The sequence below is a fragment of the Coptis chinensis genome, chromosome 3 (genome assembly GCF_015680905.1).
Source record: "Coptis chinensis isolate HL-2020 chromosome 3, ASM1568090v1, whole genome shotgun sequence".
Classification (NCBI taxonomy): Eukaryota; Viridiplantae; Streptophyta; class Magnoliopsida; order Ranunculales; family Ranunculaceae; genus Coptis; species Coptis chinensis.
In genome coordinates this window covers 9,756,351-9,771,392 of record NC_141458.1, presented here as the reverse complement: position 1 = coordinate 9,771,392, position 15,042 = coordinate 9,756,351, and the positions used below count along the sequence as shown (strand labels likewise).

At 37.4% G+C, this 15,042-nt stretch overlaps 2 protein-coding genes across 3 annotated transcripts; both read right to left on the bottom strand.

The window, feature by feature from the left end:
* Positions 1-509: 509 nt before the first annotated feature.
* On the bottom strand, positions 510-6,247 carry LOC147507813 (Nucleotide/sugar transporter family protein). 2 transcript variants are annotated; one of them, XM_086600477.1, is made up of 12 exons: positions 5,705-6,247; positions 5,410-5,486; positions 4,942-5,103; positions 4,714-4,847; positions 4,261-4,391; positions 4,126-4,170; positions 2,932-3,029; positions 2,257-2,364; positions 2,121-2,177; positions 1,907-2,025; positions 849-1,009; positions 510-716 (listed from the first exon to the last, which is right to left on the bottom strand). In XM_086600477.1, the coding sequence occupies exons 1-10, from the start codon at positions 5,856-5,858 to the stop codon at positions 1,951-1,953; spliced, it is 1,041 nt and encodes a 346-aa protein (XP_086456603.1). In that variant the 5' UTR covers positions 5,859-6,247; the 3' UTR covers positions 510-716; positions 849-1,009; positions 1,907-1,950. The 2 variants fall into 2 exon arrangements, with proteins under 2 accessions (XP_086456603.1, XP_086456604.1); XM_086600478.1 differs by having other exon boundaries at positions 849-1,004; positions 5,705-6,144.
* Positions 6,248-6,249: 2 nt separating this feature from the next.
* Positions 6,250-9,412, bottom strand: LOC147507812 (PTI1-like tyrosine-protein kinase At3g15890). The gene is made up of 4 exons (XM_086600476.1): positions 9,101-9,412; positions 8,862-9,012; positions 7,419-7,681; positions 6,250-7,342 (listed from the first exon to the last, which is right to left on the bottom strand). The coding sequence occupies exons 1-4, from the start codon at positions 9,142-9,144 to the stop codon at positions 6,673-6,675; spliced, it is 1,128 nt and encodes a 375-aa protein (XP_086456602.1). The 5' UTR covers positions 9,145-9,412; the 3' UTR covers positions 6,250-6,672.
* Positions 9,413-15,042: the final 5,630 nt, after the last annotated feature.

Sequence of the window (15,042 nt, the reverse complement as noted above, 5' to 3'; positions counted from 1 at the left end):
ATTTTGTTCAATTTAATAAGCCAGATGATGCTGCTTTTGCGGTTCACAGAGAATGGATATGCTTATGATAGTAAAGTCTGGACTCTGGAACGTGGTGCGAGATAGAAGAGCCGAGCAGAAGGCCAAGTTTGAATAAAGAAAATAGTAGATTACCAGGCGCTCGTAACCTGTATGGGGGGTGGGGGGAGGTTGTCTATCTGTAACCTGTATGAGTTTAGGAAAAGCAAAATTTCATTTTGGCCTGAGTTGACAGGGAATCTATCTACAATCAAGAAAAAGCCGAAGGTAAACTGTAGAAAACATAACAAATACATACAAGTCGAAAAACAAATAAATAATAATAATCATCATTATAATTCCCATGATAATCCATATTTTCAGTGTGCAATATTGACCCTGTTAGGATCAATGTAATTGTTCCTATTCAGTAATAATCACCCAAACTTAAAGTTGAGACAACTCAATAATTCAATATAAATAAACCACGTCCTAAAAAAGCGGAAAATAACTTTTGGTCCAAAAGAAATTCATTCATTTATATTAACGAGTTTTGTCATCAAGCATAGCCAAATGAGACTTACCTGCCGATCAGTCCTTATTGGTTACAATATAGATTATTTGTTAATCATAATTAACAACAAAATTCTTCAAAAAAGCCTGCGTCCAGTACTACAAGTGTAAGTCTGTGTCCTGCATTTTCATCCTCCACCATCAAACTGCAAAGGAAGGAAATGACGCGGCGCATCAAAAATACCCTGAATATCTGAGGGGATATTCATCCTTCCAAACACTTGGCATAAAATCAAATGAAATGACATTAGTTAATAATGTGGTACGGTGGAACTTACCATAAAGTTCCCTGTATAACTTTCTCCTTCATTAGTTTCCATGACAGTTAGAGGACCTTCTCCATTATAGACTATCGTCCACAGATAATGGAATTGCAGGTGCAGTTCAACGTCAAACACAAAAAATCTTCATGATTCCGGAGAAATAAACAGGGTCTGTCCTACAGATTGGCAGAAATATGATAAGTTGGATTGAAGGGCATGGTTGATGGACTGCAGAAGACCAAATGTAGGAAAAGAAACAGTTTGATGTCACGTAATCAACTGAGTAAAATAGTGGTCCTTAGCATCAAATACTCAAATATTGCTCCAACCGAATTATGCTTCAAAACTTCCACTTAGTCCGTCTGAGTGACTACATTCACCATCCTGAAATTTTTATCTTCAAGGCCTCTTGAAATTTAGGTGAATTATAACCTCTATCAATCCTACCTTATCTTACATCTTTCTATTGCGGTCATTTTTGTCTGTATTATGCATTTTTATCAATTTAATGTTTTAGTGTATTCCTTTCTGTCACTACCTTAAGAACCCACCGACTGATCGAGTTAAACTAAAAGAATTCAACATCTAAAAGCCCCAATTCAGCTCATATGGTATATGCCAACATCTAAATAACTAGACAACCCAGCCAGAACCAAGTAAGGTAGCATTTAAAAATTTGGTAGATGCCCCTTGAACTAAAATGATTATATTTCAGTATTTCACATAATTCTTTGAATGTTGTACATGACTTACATTTTGTATTAGGTAACTGACTAACATTCATATTGCAGTCAGACTGTCAGACATTCATGACTTCAGATCTCTTTAACAAGCAACTAGTAACCCAGCCAGAATCAACCAAGGTAGCATTTAAAAATTTGGTAGATGTCCCTTGAACTAAAATGATAACATTTCACATAATTTCTTTGAATGTCGTACACGACTTACATTTCGTATTATGTAACCGACTAACATTCTAATTGCACTAAGACTGTCAGACACTCAAGACTTCAGATCTCTATAACTAGTAAGACAAAATTCAGCAAGAGAGTCCTGATATAAGCAAAACTCACCAAGCATTAACCTCCAAAAAGATAGCTCCAACAAAAAACGCTGGCTACTTTCCTTTGAGTTTACAGTAAGCATATAAACCAGAACCCAAAAAACCAAGAAACTGCCCAATAACATTCAGCTGCAAACATAAAATGGTGGTCAGTTGCATTCAGCGATTTGAAAGTAATGATAAGCAGAAAAAGTGTATATCAATAAACATATGATTTCACTTACAAGATCAAATGGAAGTCCACCAAAGAGCAGCCAACCAAGCCCAATTGTAAACAGATCCTATTAAAAATAAATAAATAAATATAAAGTGTACAAAATATATGTCCAAGAATTTGATCAAAAGCGTTCGCTAGCATACCTTCATATTACCGCACATCGTTTGGGTGAGTGCCGAATTGAGAGTTGTGTTCAAAAATATACTATAATTTAAAAAGAAAGCCATTATGCAGGAAAAAAGCATCACAACCTGGAAACATTTGCAAAATTTCAAGTTAGACCCAGTAAGTTGCTTTACATATAAAAAAAACAGTAAGCATAGTTTCTTATTCTATACTGTGCGAACTGATTTTGTCAGTGTACCGCAGAAAACATGCCAGTGTCGTCTTGGAAACGTGGAACTGAAAAACTAAAGATGATAACAAACAATTCGAAATGTAAAAAGGAAAAAGAAATACATAGGATTAATAAAACGAAAAGGAGCATAAGTTAAGGAATATGGAGTAAATAGCATGCCAGCAGAAGTACATTACGAAATACTAATAGTAGTAAAAGTAATAACAATATGAATAAAAACAATAACAATATAGATCATCACGAACATGATGACAGTAATAATACAACAACAATAATACTAATAACCATAATAAGTATGATATGCAGATATTATCCCTGAAAAACAGCTGTGTACTCATATGAGACTGAAGACAAAAAGAACAAAGTAGTAAATTAAGCCAAAAGAAAACCATTCCAGAATGTACAAGTTACTTTTTCAATCGGCAGTTGGCACAACTAGCCCTGTAAAACCATGAAGTACCTGGAATCCAGGGGAATATAAATGAGGAAAGTTCAATGTCATCCCCAAGTCACCCCTTATATATGTCCAAAACAGCAAAATTGGCCCGCATATGATTCCTACAAAAAACGGGCAAAGAGTCCACTGTTATGTATAGGTCTAGTAACCCCTGCTGGTTAGTTGACTGAAACAAAACAACCTTTTCGTTTAAAAGGTGAAGGAATTCACTTTTATCACTAATATATTATTATAGCTCATAAAAAGTAGGTGGAGATAACCTAGATACTACATAACAAAGCACACGAACAAACAAAACCAAAACATCAAAACCACATATACCTCGAGTCAAGAATCTCTACACATAATACTAGCTACAAAGTGATCGGAAGGAATGTTCCTCACGACCATTCGATCTAACCCTGTGTACGCTAAGTTATAGTGACATGGATACATGTGCCCATATCCGGCACGGATGCGAAGTATCTAACACGGAGAAATATCAAAAGTTGAGGTATATCACATACAATATGTGTCCATGTTGTGTCCGACACGGATTATTTTCAAAATATGGTTTTTCCATGTAACATAGTGTGTACGCTATTTATAAACCTTTAAACTAAAACACGTTGATAAAAGTTTCATAAAGACCCTGTCCAACCAAGATGAGATGCACCAAACCCCAAAATAATTACTCTCCTCCACAAACTTTCCCTCACGAAATGAAACCTCCAACCCCTTTCCCTGATAACCTCATACTAAAGGTGAAGACGTTCTCAACTCTCAAGCCTTCAACCTTCTTAGACAAGCACAAGAAATCCCAACTAATAAGATGGTACCTATGATGCTCCTCCCAACTACTGGTCCAACAGAAAGGTTTTAAAGATTAAATCACCCCTGGGCGTGACACTCATATAGTCATAGGCATAATAAGAGGAACATATTACAGACAAGATGTATGGAATAGGTGCTCTCAATTCACCACTTAAATGCCCCCCTTTGACAACGACATTGCTTTCCAGTTTCCACCCATTAGTTTCCTACCAAACCATTCAATAATAGGGTTCAATATACAATGGTAACATGGCCCAAAATGGAGGCGAAGGTACTAAATAGGGGAAAACAATATGCAGCACAACCAAGCACCATACCACACCAAAGGAATTTAGAAAGCAATCAACCATCGACATGCATATTCAGCTTATACATGAATCTTACCATTACACCACATTAGACCAAAGCTATTGAGGCCACTAGATTTTCCTGGAAAACCAAAAATGGAGAGGTATTACACAACAATGCAATCAATCAATCTCATTATACAAAATGATAATGTCGAGAGAAAATAACTACCAATACGGGCTATGCTAGCAAGATATATGGCTGTAGTAATGTTTGCTAGAAAGACAATTGCATATCCATAAGAGTCAAATGACAAATCACGAGCTCCAGCAATAAAAGCACCAAGAACAATCAACGCCACACTGATGAGACCCTTGGAATTATTCATTAAGATAGAGTTAGATTATTAGAAAAGAATTGGATGCATGGTCCATAGGTAAAAAAAACCTCACAAATTTGTACAAGAAAAACAACGTAGCTAGAATTATACCAGATGAACTTCAAAGCGATCAAGTTTCTGAAGTTGATTAAGTGTTTGCTTCTTTATAATGAATATATTTAAGGCAGTCAAGTATTTCACACCTTAGTGCATTTGATTTAAATGTTTCACATGCAGATATTCTAAAACTCATTATTACAACACAAATGTTTCAGAAAATCAACCAGCAGAAAAGAGCCATTTACCTGCCAATGACTTTGGATGAATACTTTTGACCTATCAAAAGGTACTCCACAATCATTGTGATTACGACCGTTGTCCGCCTAAGAGTAGTATACATTGGAACATTGACTCCGCGTACAGATTCCATAGAGGCAAGCTTTAATTGGAGAAATCAAAAGATGGGTCAGATGTAAGGACAACCTATAATTCTCCAGAAACTGACAACAAACTAATGTATAGTAAGAGCATACCATGTATAGCAGATATGAGAGTGACAGAGGCAAGGTATGAACCAATGTCTTAAATGGAACAAGACCAGCAGAGTTATCAGAAACAGCCCAAGGTTCACCAGCTGTGAAAGAAATAATCCTCCAGCGTTTCATTGCATATAAAAATGAACATGAACATATCATCTGCAATATATGAAAGATTATTGAGTGATAAACTATTGAATTAGTCACAAAATCCATCTTCACAAAATAATTTGTACATGGCATTTCAGTTGCAGGAAAGGAATTCAGAAGATCCCAGACCACTGACTAAATGATAATGTGAAATAAATTGCACCCAGAAACCAGAATTCCAGGAGCAAGATGAAGTGGTGAAGCTTTCAACCAGTAATTTGGAAAACCCTCAAAATAAAATCTTAACATACAAATTTAATGTGTGAATGTATTTCAACACAATAGGGTAAAAAACAAAGTATAGTAAGAATATACCTGAAAGAGTGTAATGACATTTGCACAGGGGAAACTATATGAAGAAAGAGCAGCTTTGTTGAACATCACCAAAAGTACTGCAATTTCAAAGGTTGAACTAATATCAGTCAAAGCTATGAGTGTTTCAACTACAATAACTAAATAACATTCGTCACGATGATTATAACAAGCACTAGTTAGAACATATGCAAAGGCGCAAACTTTAATCCAACTAGCAATAATTTCATATGAATTTTCCAAGTTTTACGGGTAGAAAATGAATTAAAATTTTCCAGCAAAATAAACAAAAAGCAACCTGCACAGCCCATGTAAGAGATAGCGGCATAAACACCACGCTTAGTCATAACAGAACCTTTGTTATCCTCATCGTCATCGTGTTTCAAAGAAGGTGGTGGAGGATCAGAGATCGGGAGTTTCATGTTTTTTGATGTTGAGTTGAATGATTCCATGACCAATTTTCTCGTATTTGCACAAGAGAAAAAGAAAAAAAAAAAGACAAGTCAAGTCAAGTACCAAGTTATACTTTGGTTTCTCCTCTTTTTATACCAAAATCTTTGTCTATTCACTGTACGTAAGCCCTTTCTAGTGCCGGCTTTTGCCCTTTGGTCAAGGGGTATCGAAGGCTTTTTCTTTCTCAAATTAACCAAAAGTGGCCTGACAGATAATCCTTCTATATTGAGATTGGTGTGAATTGCGTACAGACTTTGAACGGCATTAGCCAAACACTGGTGGATTACTGTGAAGGATGTTGAGATGATGCTTCATACTAATCGCTGCGTGAATGGTAAAATGGCGATTCATCTTCACAAAACCATGCAGCAACAGAGTTTGACGGGCCAATGAATGAAATTGTACTGAATTCATTATATACGGGGGGACAAAAGAGGTCGTGTGGACCTCCAATACAAATTCAAACAAACCCCTCTCACATGCTGATTCTAAGTGCAGCAGTCCACGATATTAAAAAAAAAAAAAAAATGGACACTACAATCACCCTAGATGACTGCTATGCGAGAGAGCTTGAAATCTAAAAACCACACAAAAAAACACAGATACAGTTTAGATTTTCTGAACACACTAGAAAAGAAAAGTTACACGCAAAATCACTCCACTCCATCCATGCTTTTAACTGTATAGGTGCTCAAACCAACCACTACGGTTCTGTATGGATTGCCAGTTCCACCACCAACAAATGAGCCTTCTTGAATATATAAGCCCTGTATACTCCATCACTCGGATGTTTGGCATTCAAAGCTACGAATGTTAGCTTCCTTGTACCAACTCTATTCCAGACCCAGACACTTCTTCCAACTCACGTTTTGAATCCTTCTCATCTGAGATAAACTCGGAACTCTCTTCCACACCTGAAAGCCCATCTTGAGAACCTACAGCTGGGCTTAATCGAAAAATTTCTTCATTTTCAAGATCGGACAGCTTCTCCTTTGATTCCCCCTTGAGAAGGTCCACCACCTCAAGAATTGTGGGTCTTTTCTCAGGATGATTTTGTGAGCACAGGATTGCCACAAGCACCAGTCTTTTTAATTCTTCTTCCACATATTGTCCATTCAGCCTGGAGTCTGCCACTTCACTAAACTTCTTCTCACGGACCAATGGCAGAGCCCAGTCAGTTATTGTGAGCTTAACTGTTGGACTGAGTTTCTCTATTGGTTTCCTGCCAGTAGCAAGCTCTAGCAAGAGAATGCCAAAGCTGTATACATCACAGCTCTCTGATGCCTTCCCCAGCATGGCATATTCAGGTGCAAGGTAGCCAAGCGTGCCCTTTACCCTTGTGGTGACATGAGTTGCCCCGTCTGGGATGAGCTTTGCAAATCCAAAATCTGCAACTTGGGCATTGAAATTTGCATCTAATAGCACATTGCTAGCTTTGATGTCTCTGTGAATTATGTGTGGCGTTGCATGGTGATGAAGATACCTGGACACAGTAGATAACAGGTTAATGGGGCCTGCACAATTTGTGTAAGTAGAGGGACTTTGTATTTCAGACTTACACAATACCCTCAGCAGATCCAATTGCAATATTCATCCGTCTGTTCCAATCAAGAAGGCATTCTGCTGAGTGCTGCCCATGAAGATGTGAGAGTAAGCTCAAGTTTGGCATGTAGTCGTATACAATAAGACGTTCTTGCCCTTCAGCACAATAACCACGTAAACTCAAAAGGTTCTTGTGCCTGACTCTGCCTAATATCTCAACCTCAACGGCAAATTCCATCTCAGCTTTGTTGCTCCAGACTTTGAGCCTTTTAACAGCAATCTGCAAAAATCAGTTTCAGTAGACAGCACCAAATTCATCTTACAGTACGATGGAGCCAAATGACATAGAATGGATACTGAAGACATGCACACAAAGATAAAAAACATTTTTCCAGACCACGGCTTAGCATATGCCTTCCTGTAAACAATTTCATCAAATTAAAACAAAAAATGATCCACATAAAAATTTTGATTTATTCTTTAAATCCATTAGCCATTTGTACTCAAAGATGTAGAGTCATCAATCACCCAAAGCGTGCCATTATTTTCTGAGAAAAAAGGTTAAGAGAAATTTTAGTAATCTGAGATGTATGTCAGACAATCCAATGTACCATCAATGTACCCCAACGACAACGTGTGTAATCTAGACCAGAACTCCCATGAGCAGACGAGCAAGTTATTAGACCGAAAGAGTAGATGTTATGTTCAACTCCTTGCCAATGACTTCCAATTTTCTTTTGATAATCAAACAAAACTTAACCCAAAACTTCTGATAAGGTAATGAGAGCTTTTTTAATTATGTAAGGCCCTAAATGCCTTAGTGTTGAAAAAGCTCCTCAACGTGATAAATCTGTATTGTTTTTATGGTTCGTCTTGGCACGTCATTGGAGTTCCTTTTTGTGAATCATAGCACCTGTCTTTTACCAAAAGGCCTTTTAAATTGTAAATGAACCATTCTATTCATTGCTAAATAAGCAAACCAACAATATGTGGTTCCTATGCACAAGAACTGAAGAAACAGGGGAGCACGTCCGTATACATAATCATATACCATGTCACTTATGTCATCCTTTACTGTGTATCACTATGATTAGAGGATCAAAGATGTTAGGTATCTTTAGAACATTTCTAATCTAAAAATCAACGGCAAACATCATGAAGCTCATGAATTCCAATTGAATTCACCCCTATGCCCCTATAGGCTGCAAAATTTCTTAGACACTCCATTTCCACACATGTTTCTGTATCCAACACCTATTCATACTTCATATACCACTCGTTCATAAAATTTTCAATAGGAACTATGCATCTTGCACTTCATAGGGCTTACATTTACCAACTTAGACAGTAACATTTTAACAGAAAATTTATTTAACTACAAATATCTAGACACCAATTTCAGAAAAAGATTAAAACTTTACTAAATAAACAGAAACCAAAAAGAGGATAAGAATTGTTACTTGAGATCCATCCCAAAGCTGCCCCCAATAAACACTACCAAAACCTCCTTCTCCCAATTTATTATCATAATTAAAATTATTCGTCGCGGAATGCAATTCCTTCAATGAAAATATTCTCCATGATGCTTTTTTCTTCTTCCCTTGATCTTTCCTGCACAATACCTCAAATTAGCAAAAATATATGAAGCCCCATCAACAAAATAGTAAAAGTTTTTTTTTTTTTTAATAGAATTACACACCGATCTAAACCTCTTAAGCAACAAAACCTTGTGCAAAAAGTCATAAGTTACAACTGGTATATTGAATCAAAGCTGTCTAACTACTACTACTACTACTACTGTTCAGTTGAAGAAGAAGAATAGAAATGTAACGTGTTTTCTGGGGAAAGAAACATGTCGGTGTAAGTGTTGTGTGCTGTGGATTCTGGAATAAAGAGAAACAAGCCTTATACTCGAAGACAGAGTTGAGTTTCAGCTGCAGCTTTTTTTTCACTTTTTGAGCACCAATCAAGGAATTAATGGAGACAAAAAACTTGTATTAAAATATTTAATAGGCGTGTAGCATACTTTATCCAGGTAATATGTGATTGTTTTTTTTTTACCTGCCTCATTTGTTTCATTTGGATATTCTTACATGGTTTTCCAGGGATTTTCATTTTATTTTTAGGGTAATTTCCCAATTAGTAATCCATAATGTCAATCTGTTTCCAAATAGTAACCACTCTTCAATTTTGACTTTTCAACCTCACTTTTAACACTTTTGCCCTTCTCCTTATTTTCAAACAATGCCCACGTGGACATGCAACACTCTCTCTCCCTTTTATCTATCTGCAAGATAACTCTGTCATATCAGACGATGAGTTTGACTTTACAGTGATGGACAACCGTTGGATCTTGATCAAGAAAACACGTTAATCAAAACATGTTGTATTATCTGTGTTTGCTATAATGAATAAGCAATCGACTAATAAACTATCGGCAACTCTCGGTGATTTTGGTTGTCGGTATCTTTACAAACTTTTACCTCATATTTTGAGCCAACCTAAAAAATAAGGACAAAAGCTCAAAGTTTCGTTTTTTCTTGGTTGTTTTCTTCTTCTTCCTCGTCATTGTCCCTCCTCTTTTTGTATTTTTAAGGTTTGACATGGAAAACATGACACATTCACATGATAAAGGTATAGTTTGTTGTTTTTAAGCTATTTAGGGCCTTGGGTCTACGGTTTTGTTCCACGTAGTTTAGTGTTTTGTTTGTTTGATGTTTCATCTTTCAAGGAAGAGGGTTTTGAAGACAAATTATGACGCCTCCACGCATAAATGCTTGTTGATTATATAGTTGTGGTAGAATGTTGGTGGTTTCCATGTTGATTTTATATTTAATGTTGGGTTTAATATTAAGGCATTTAAGATAGATTTTGTCATAAATGTCCTAAAAGTGTTAGTTTAACTAGTTTGTGCTTAAATGTTTGAATTTACTTTTCATTTTATGGTTTATGGTTAGGTACTTCTTTGTAACCATCATCGCTTTTTGTTTTTTTTTATACTTACTTGGTTAGGTACTTCTTTGGATGTTCTTATTTATTACAATGGGGAGATGAAAGGACAAGTATGGCCGGATGAAGTATGTTGGTGGCGAGGTGAAATTGAGAGTTTGTGATGGGGGTATTTCATTTGAAGGATTTATGACTACCGTGGAAGGTGTGTTGTCGAAAAGAGATCTACTTTTTCTATAAGATACTTGACGAATAAGTCCCCGTCGAATTGATGAAGAAACAGATTATTTGAACATGATTATGAAACAAATAAAGTCTCCAAGAAAAACAATGATGGTTTGGGTTATCAACGAAGTAGAAGTGGTAAGCAATGGACAACCTAATGTTAAGAAGAAAGAAGTTACTCTTGAGTTGTTTTAAGAAAGACGCGACTCTCAAGCATTGTTTCTCCCGAAACACTCTTTTCTCGAAACGAAGGAGCTAGCTCGTCGAGGTTTGTCCCCATTAACCAATTTAAACTTGTCGATGAAGCAATTGGTAAGTAATGTAGTTCCATTTGGTTAGGTCATTATTAGTGAGGGTGGGTACATGCTTTATTTCCCGATAGTTATGAATCTTTGGTTTTCGAAAAGTCCCTCGACCAACCCCGGAGTGGGAGAGTGGGGACTCATCAATGGGAAGATGTGGAGATTCACGACGTCGAAGAACACATTCAACCTCACGCCTTTGTCATCGCTCGAAAAGGTGATGGCGGTAAGTCTTCGATATCAATGGGATATGTTGATAGATGATAGCTTACACATGTCGGTGATAGTGGTGTGGAACTTACTAAGTGTTCATTGAAATATAGATATTTGTCCGAGGGTGTTTTTCCTCCGGTTACACTGAACCTTCAAGATAGAAAAAAAACGGTCACCGCCTTCTCTCGTTTTGTGGAAGGTACACTCTATAGCCTTGCAAAGGTAACATATAGTTCGATTCTTTGGTAGTGGGAGCTAATTACCATCGATATAATACGAGGACGGGTCAATGATGGTGATGAGCAAGATGGTGTACGGATCTTGATCAACGATTATGATGACTTTGATTCCCAAAATCCATATGGTGATATGAGGGCGTCCCCGAGGAATATAGAATTTTCATGAATCAAAATATTGACAATAATGAGGGGTGATGATGATGAAGTTGAAATACTACATGAAGTTAATTTTGAAGAAGAAGAAGTAGTACAAGTAAAGGATGGAGTGATGATGATGAAGTTAGAGTAGTAAATGGTGGTAATCAAGATGATGATGATGAAGTTCAATTATTGGATGATGATTGTGATGTATGGTCTACTTCTAACCGTAGTCAAGAGTTTTTGGGGAGGCACGCCTATGATTTGCTAATGATGAGGAAGGCCAAAGTGAACCCGATATTGAAACAAATGGAATGGTTGATGCTTCTGCTATTCGGTCGCGAAAGATCTCAATTCGTAAGACTTACATCAAGGATATGATCCTCTTCGCTCTCCCCATAGTCCGAAAACACCAATGCTAAAGTGGATGTAACTCCTCCTCATGTGAACTCGAAGTTTGTTCCTCCTAAAGTAGACAACACTATCCTACTTTCGGGATGATCTTATAAAAGACATGAAGTCATACGCAATAGCAAACATGTTTGATTTGCGTCGTGCGAGCACTTCTCCTGAGAGAATTTATATGAAGTGTAAGTCTCCTGGTTGCACATTTCATTTGTTTGCAAAACCGACCACTGGTTCTGATATATGGGTTATTATAACCTTCAGAGAAGCACATACATGTTCACAAGATAAAGCAATTGCAACTAATAAACAAGCTGGATACCTTGGTTATATCAGCAACTAATGAACGCAATAGTAGCAACAACTAACTTATGTTTGTTCCGCTTTTTTGCTTGCAGATAAGGGGAAGCTTTAGTCAGTCGTACCAAATGTTGCCAAATTATTGTAAATAACTTAAAAGAGTGGATTCAAATTGTTTCACCGAGCTGCAAACGTCATCGACCCTCGAGCACAAGTTTGAACGTTTGTTTGTGAAAACTCTGGCACCTTGTCCGAGAGCTTACAAAAGATGTCTTCGCCCATTGATTATGATTGATGGCACTTTCATGACAGGTAGGTACAACTCAATCATACTAACTGCTATCGCGGGGATAGCGATAGCCACGTGTTTCCAATTGCATTTGCCATAGTCCCAAAGGAAAATAATGACCACTGGGATTGGTTTTAGAAAAGTTAAGAGACCTTGTTGTTGGGACGGAGCAAAACTTTGTTCTTCTCTCGATAGGCATCTAAGCATTCTTCAAGCCGTGCCCTAAAATACTTCCTAATCGCGGTCCATTGCTTTTGTGCACAACACATTTCAAATTGTATGACTAAGCAAGAGACAAAAGGGAAGGTGAAGAGAGCTGCTGAAACTTATGAACAGGCAGAATTTGTAAGACTTATGAGCCAAATTTATTGTCTTGGCGAGAAAGGTTATGCAAAGATTGTAAAGATTCGAAAGAGTCGTGGTGTTGTGTTTTTGCTCCAATGAGAAGGTATGACATTTGCTACACAAATCACATAGAGAGAATGGAACAAGATGATACTTCCGAGAGAGCTATGCCGTGACATCTCTTGTCAATGGTATCGGGTTGAACATAATGAAACATTTTTATGACTACCGGGTGATGGCGTCAAAGCTGAAGAAAACTGACCAAATCAGCTGAGGAAGTGCTCATCTCGTCAAGATATTCGAGTAGACGTTTCATAGCAACAAAGGCAAGTGAGCACGTTTACTCTGTGCAATCACTAGACCGTACTGACACCGTAGACCTTTTGGAGAGGACTTGCACATGTGGTTTCTTTCAACAGGTTGGTCTTCCTTGTAGCCATGCTATGAAGGCAATCGATCACTGTAAACTATGTGCATATGACTTTTGCTTGCATTGGTACATAAAAGAAACGATGATGGATACATATAGAGAGAACTGGACACCATTAAGAGGAAAATAACAAATGGGTTTGGGTTTTGATGGCATCATCGTCCGTCCCACCCGTTGATGAGGGTGATGCCCTAAGACCACCCGTAAAAGAGAAAGCTCTAAAGGAGAGGGAGTCCCAGCAAAAAAGAAGAAGGTGCAGCGTTGTGGTGGTCTTGGACACAATAAGGCAACTTGCACGGTTGCCGATGATGATGATTTGAGTGGATTGATTTTTCAGCGGGATTCCACCAGATTTTGCATATGAAGAGTACATATGATCTTTCTTTTAACCAATCACCAATAGTGGCAGCTTTGGTTTGTTTGTTTGAAATTGGCACTTGCAGTTGCATATATGTTAGTGGTAAATTGGATAGTTTACTTGAACTTTTACTTGGGGTTGATATTTTGGATAGTTTTGGTTGGCAATTTTGGTTTCAGAATTAATTTGGTTTGAACGGACATCTTCTTGTACTATTAATATCGGTAACTATAACAATGACATGGTCATCAACACCGATAACTATTAATATCGATCTCTAATGGATAGTTTCTTTACAAGTAGGCTAACATCATCAACAACGCCTCTATTTTCATTTTAATAGGACCATCAATGGTGATTTGCAACCGGTTTTCCTTTGTCACCTTTGCTTCACTAGCAGCGTGCTTTAGCATTATGTGTCCCTTCACCTTCTAGATCTATCCATTTAAAACCCTTGCATGGATCGCCCCCGCATGAGAGAAACCTTCTTCCCCTGACTATGTGGCTTTGTACTTTACACCATACCTCATATTAGATTGAGCATAGCGGACGGTCGTGGTGCCCATGGACGGTTGATCTTCCAAAGGCCCAGTTTCCCACACTCAAAACATTTGCTATAGTTAGTTGATGATGAACCAACATTTGTATTATTCTTGGTAGAATCCTCACCCCACCCATTTTGAACGAGAAAAAAAAGAGAAAGAGAAATGGGATGGACCAAGAAAGGCAACCCAGTTTGTACTTATAAAGGAAACATACTATTTTCCCACCCAAGTGGTGTTGGCACCAAACTATTCCCGCCCAAAACATTTCCCACCTAAACTATACACAAATGTTTGATGAAACATTATATTCCAATAACCATATTGCATTGCAGGACCTATCAACAACTAATTCCATAAAAAATGCTTCACTAAAAACTTAACTCATCACTCCATGAAAGCATGAAGCAATGAATGACAAATTCCATCATCACAAATTCGTAGCTGATGATATTAACGGTACCACAAAATGATATTACCATACTAAAATTAGACAACTAAACACAAAATAGAATAAGTTATTTGTTTCACTAAACACAAAATAGAAGAAGTAGCATCCACCAAGCTGTTTTATAGTGATTCCCCTGCTCACGTACCGACTTCTTTAGCATCCTCCAAACTCTTCTCCAATTGCTCTTGTGCGCTTTTTTTGAAACGAAGATCTGGATTCAACCCACAATTAATTATATCCATTCCAATCCTCTTCCTCATTCGATGGGGTTGCATATCTATTTTGTTTACTTCCTCGGTACACCCCTCGGATGCGTCTAGATAGGCTAGGCAAAATAGGCCACAACTATTTGTATCCGGGTTGTTGAGTAACAGTAACAAACTTACGAGCCCAAGGGGCTCCCAAATCATGAGGTGGCGATGGATCAAAGACACCATGACATAAAGTAAGACAAG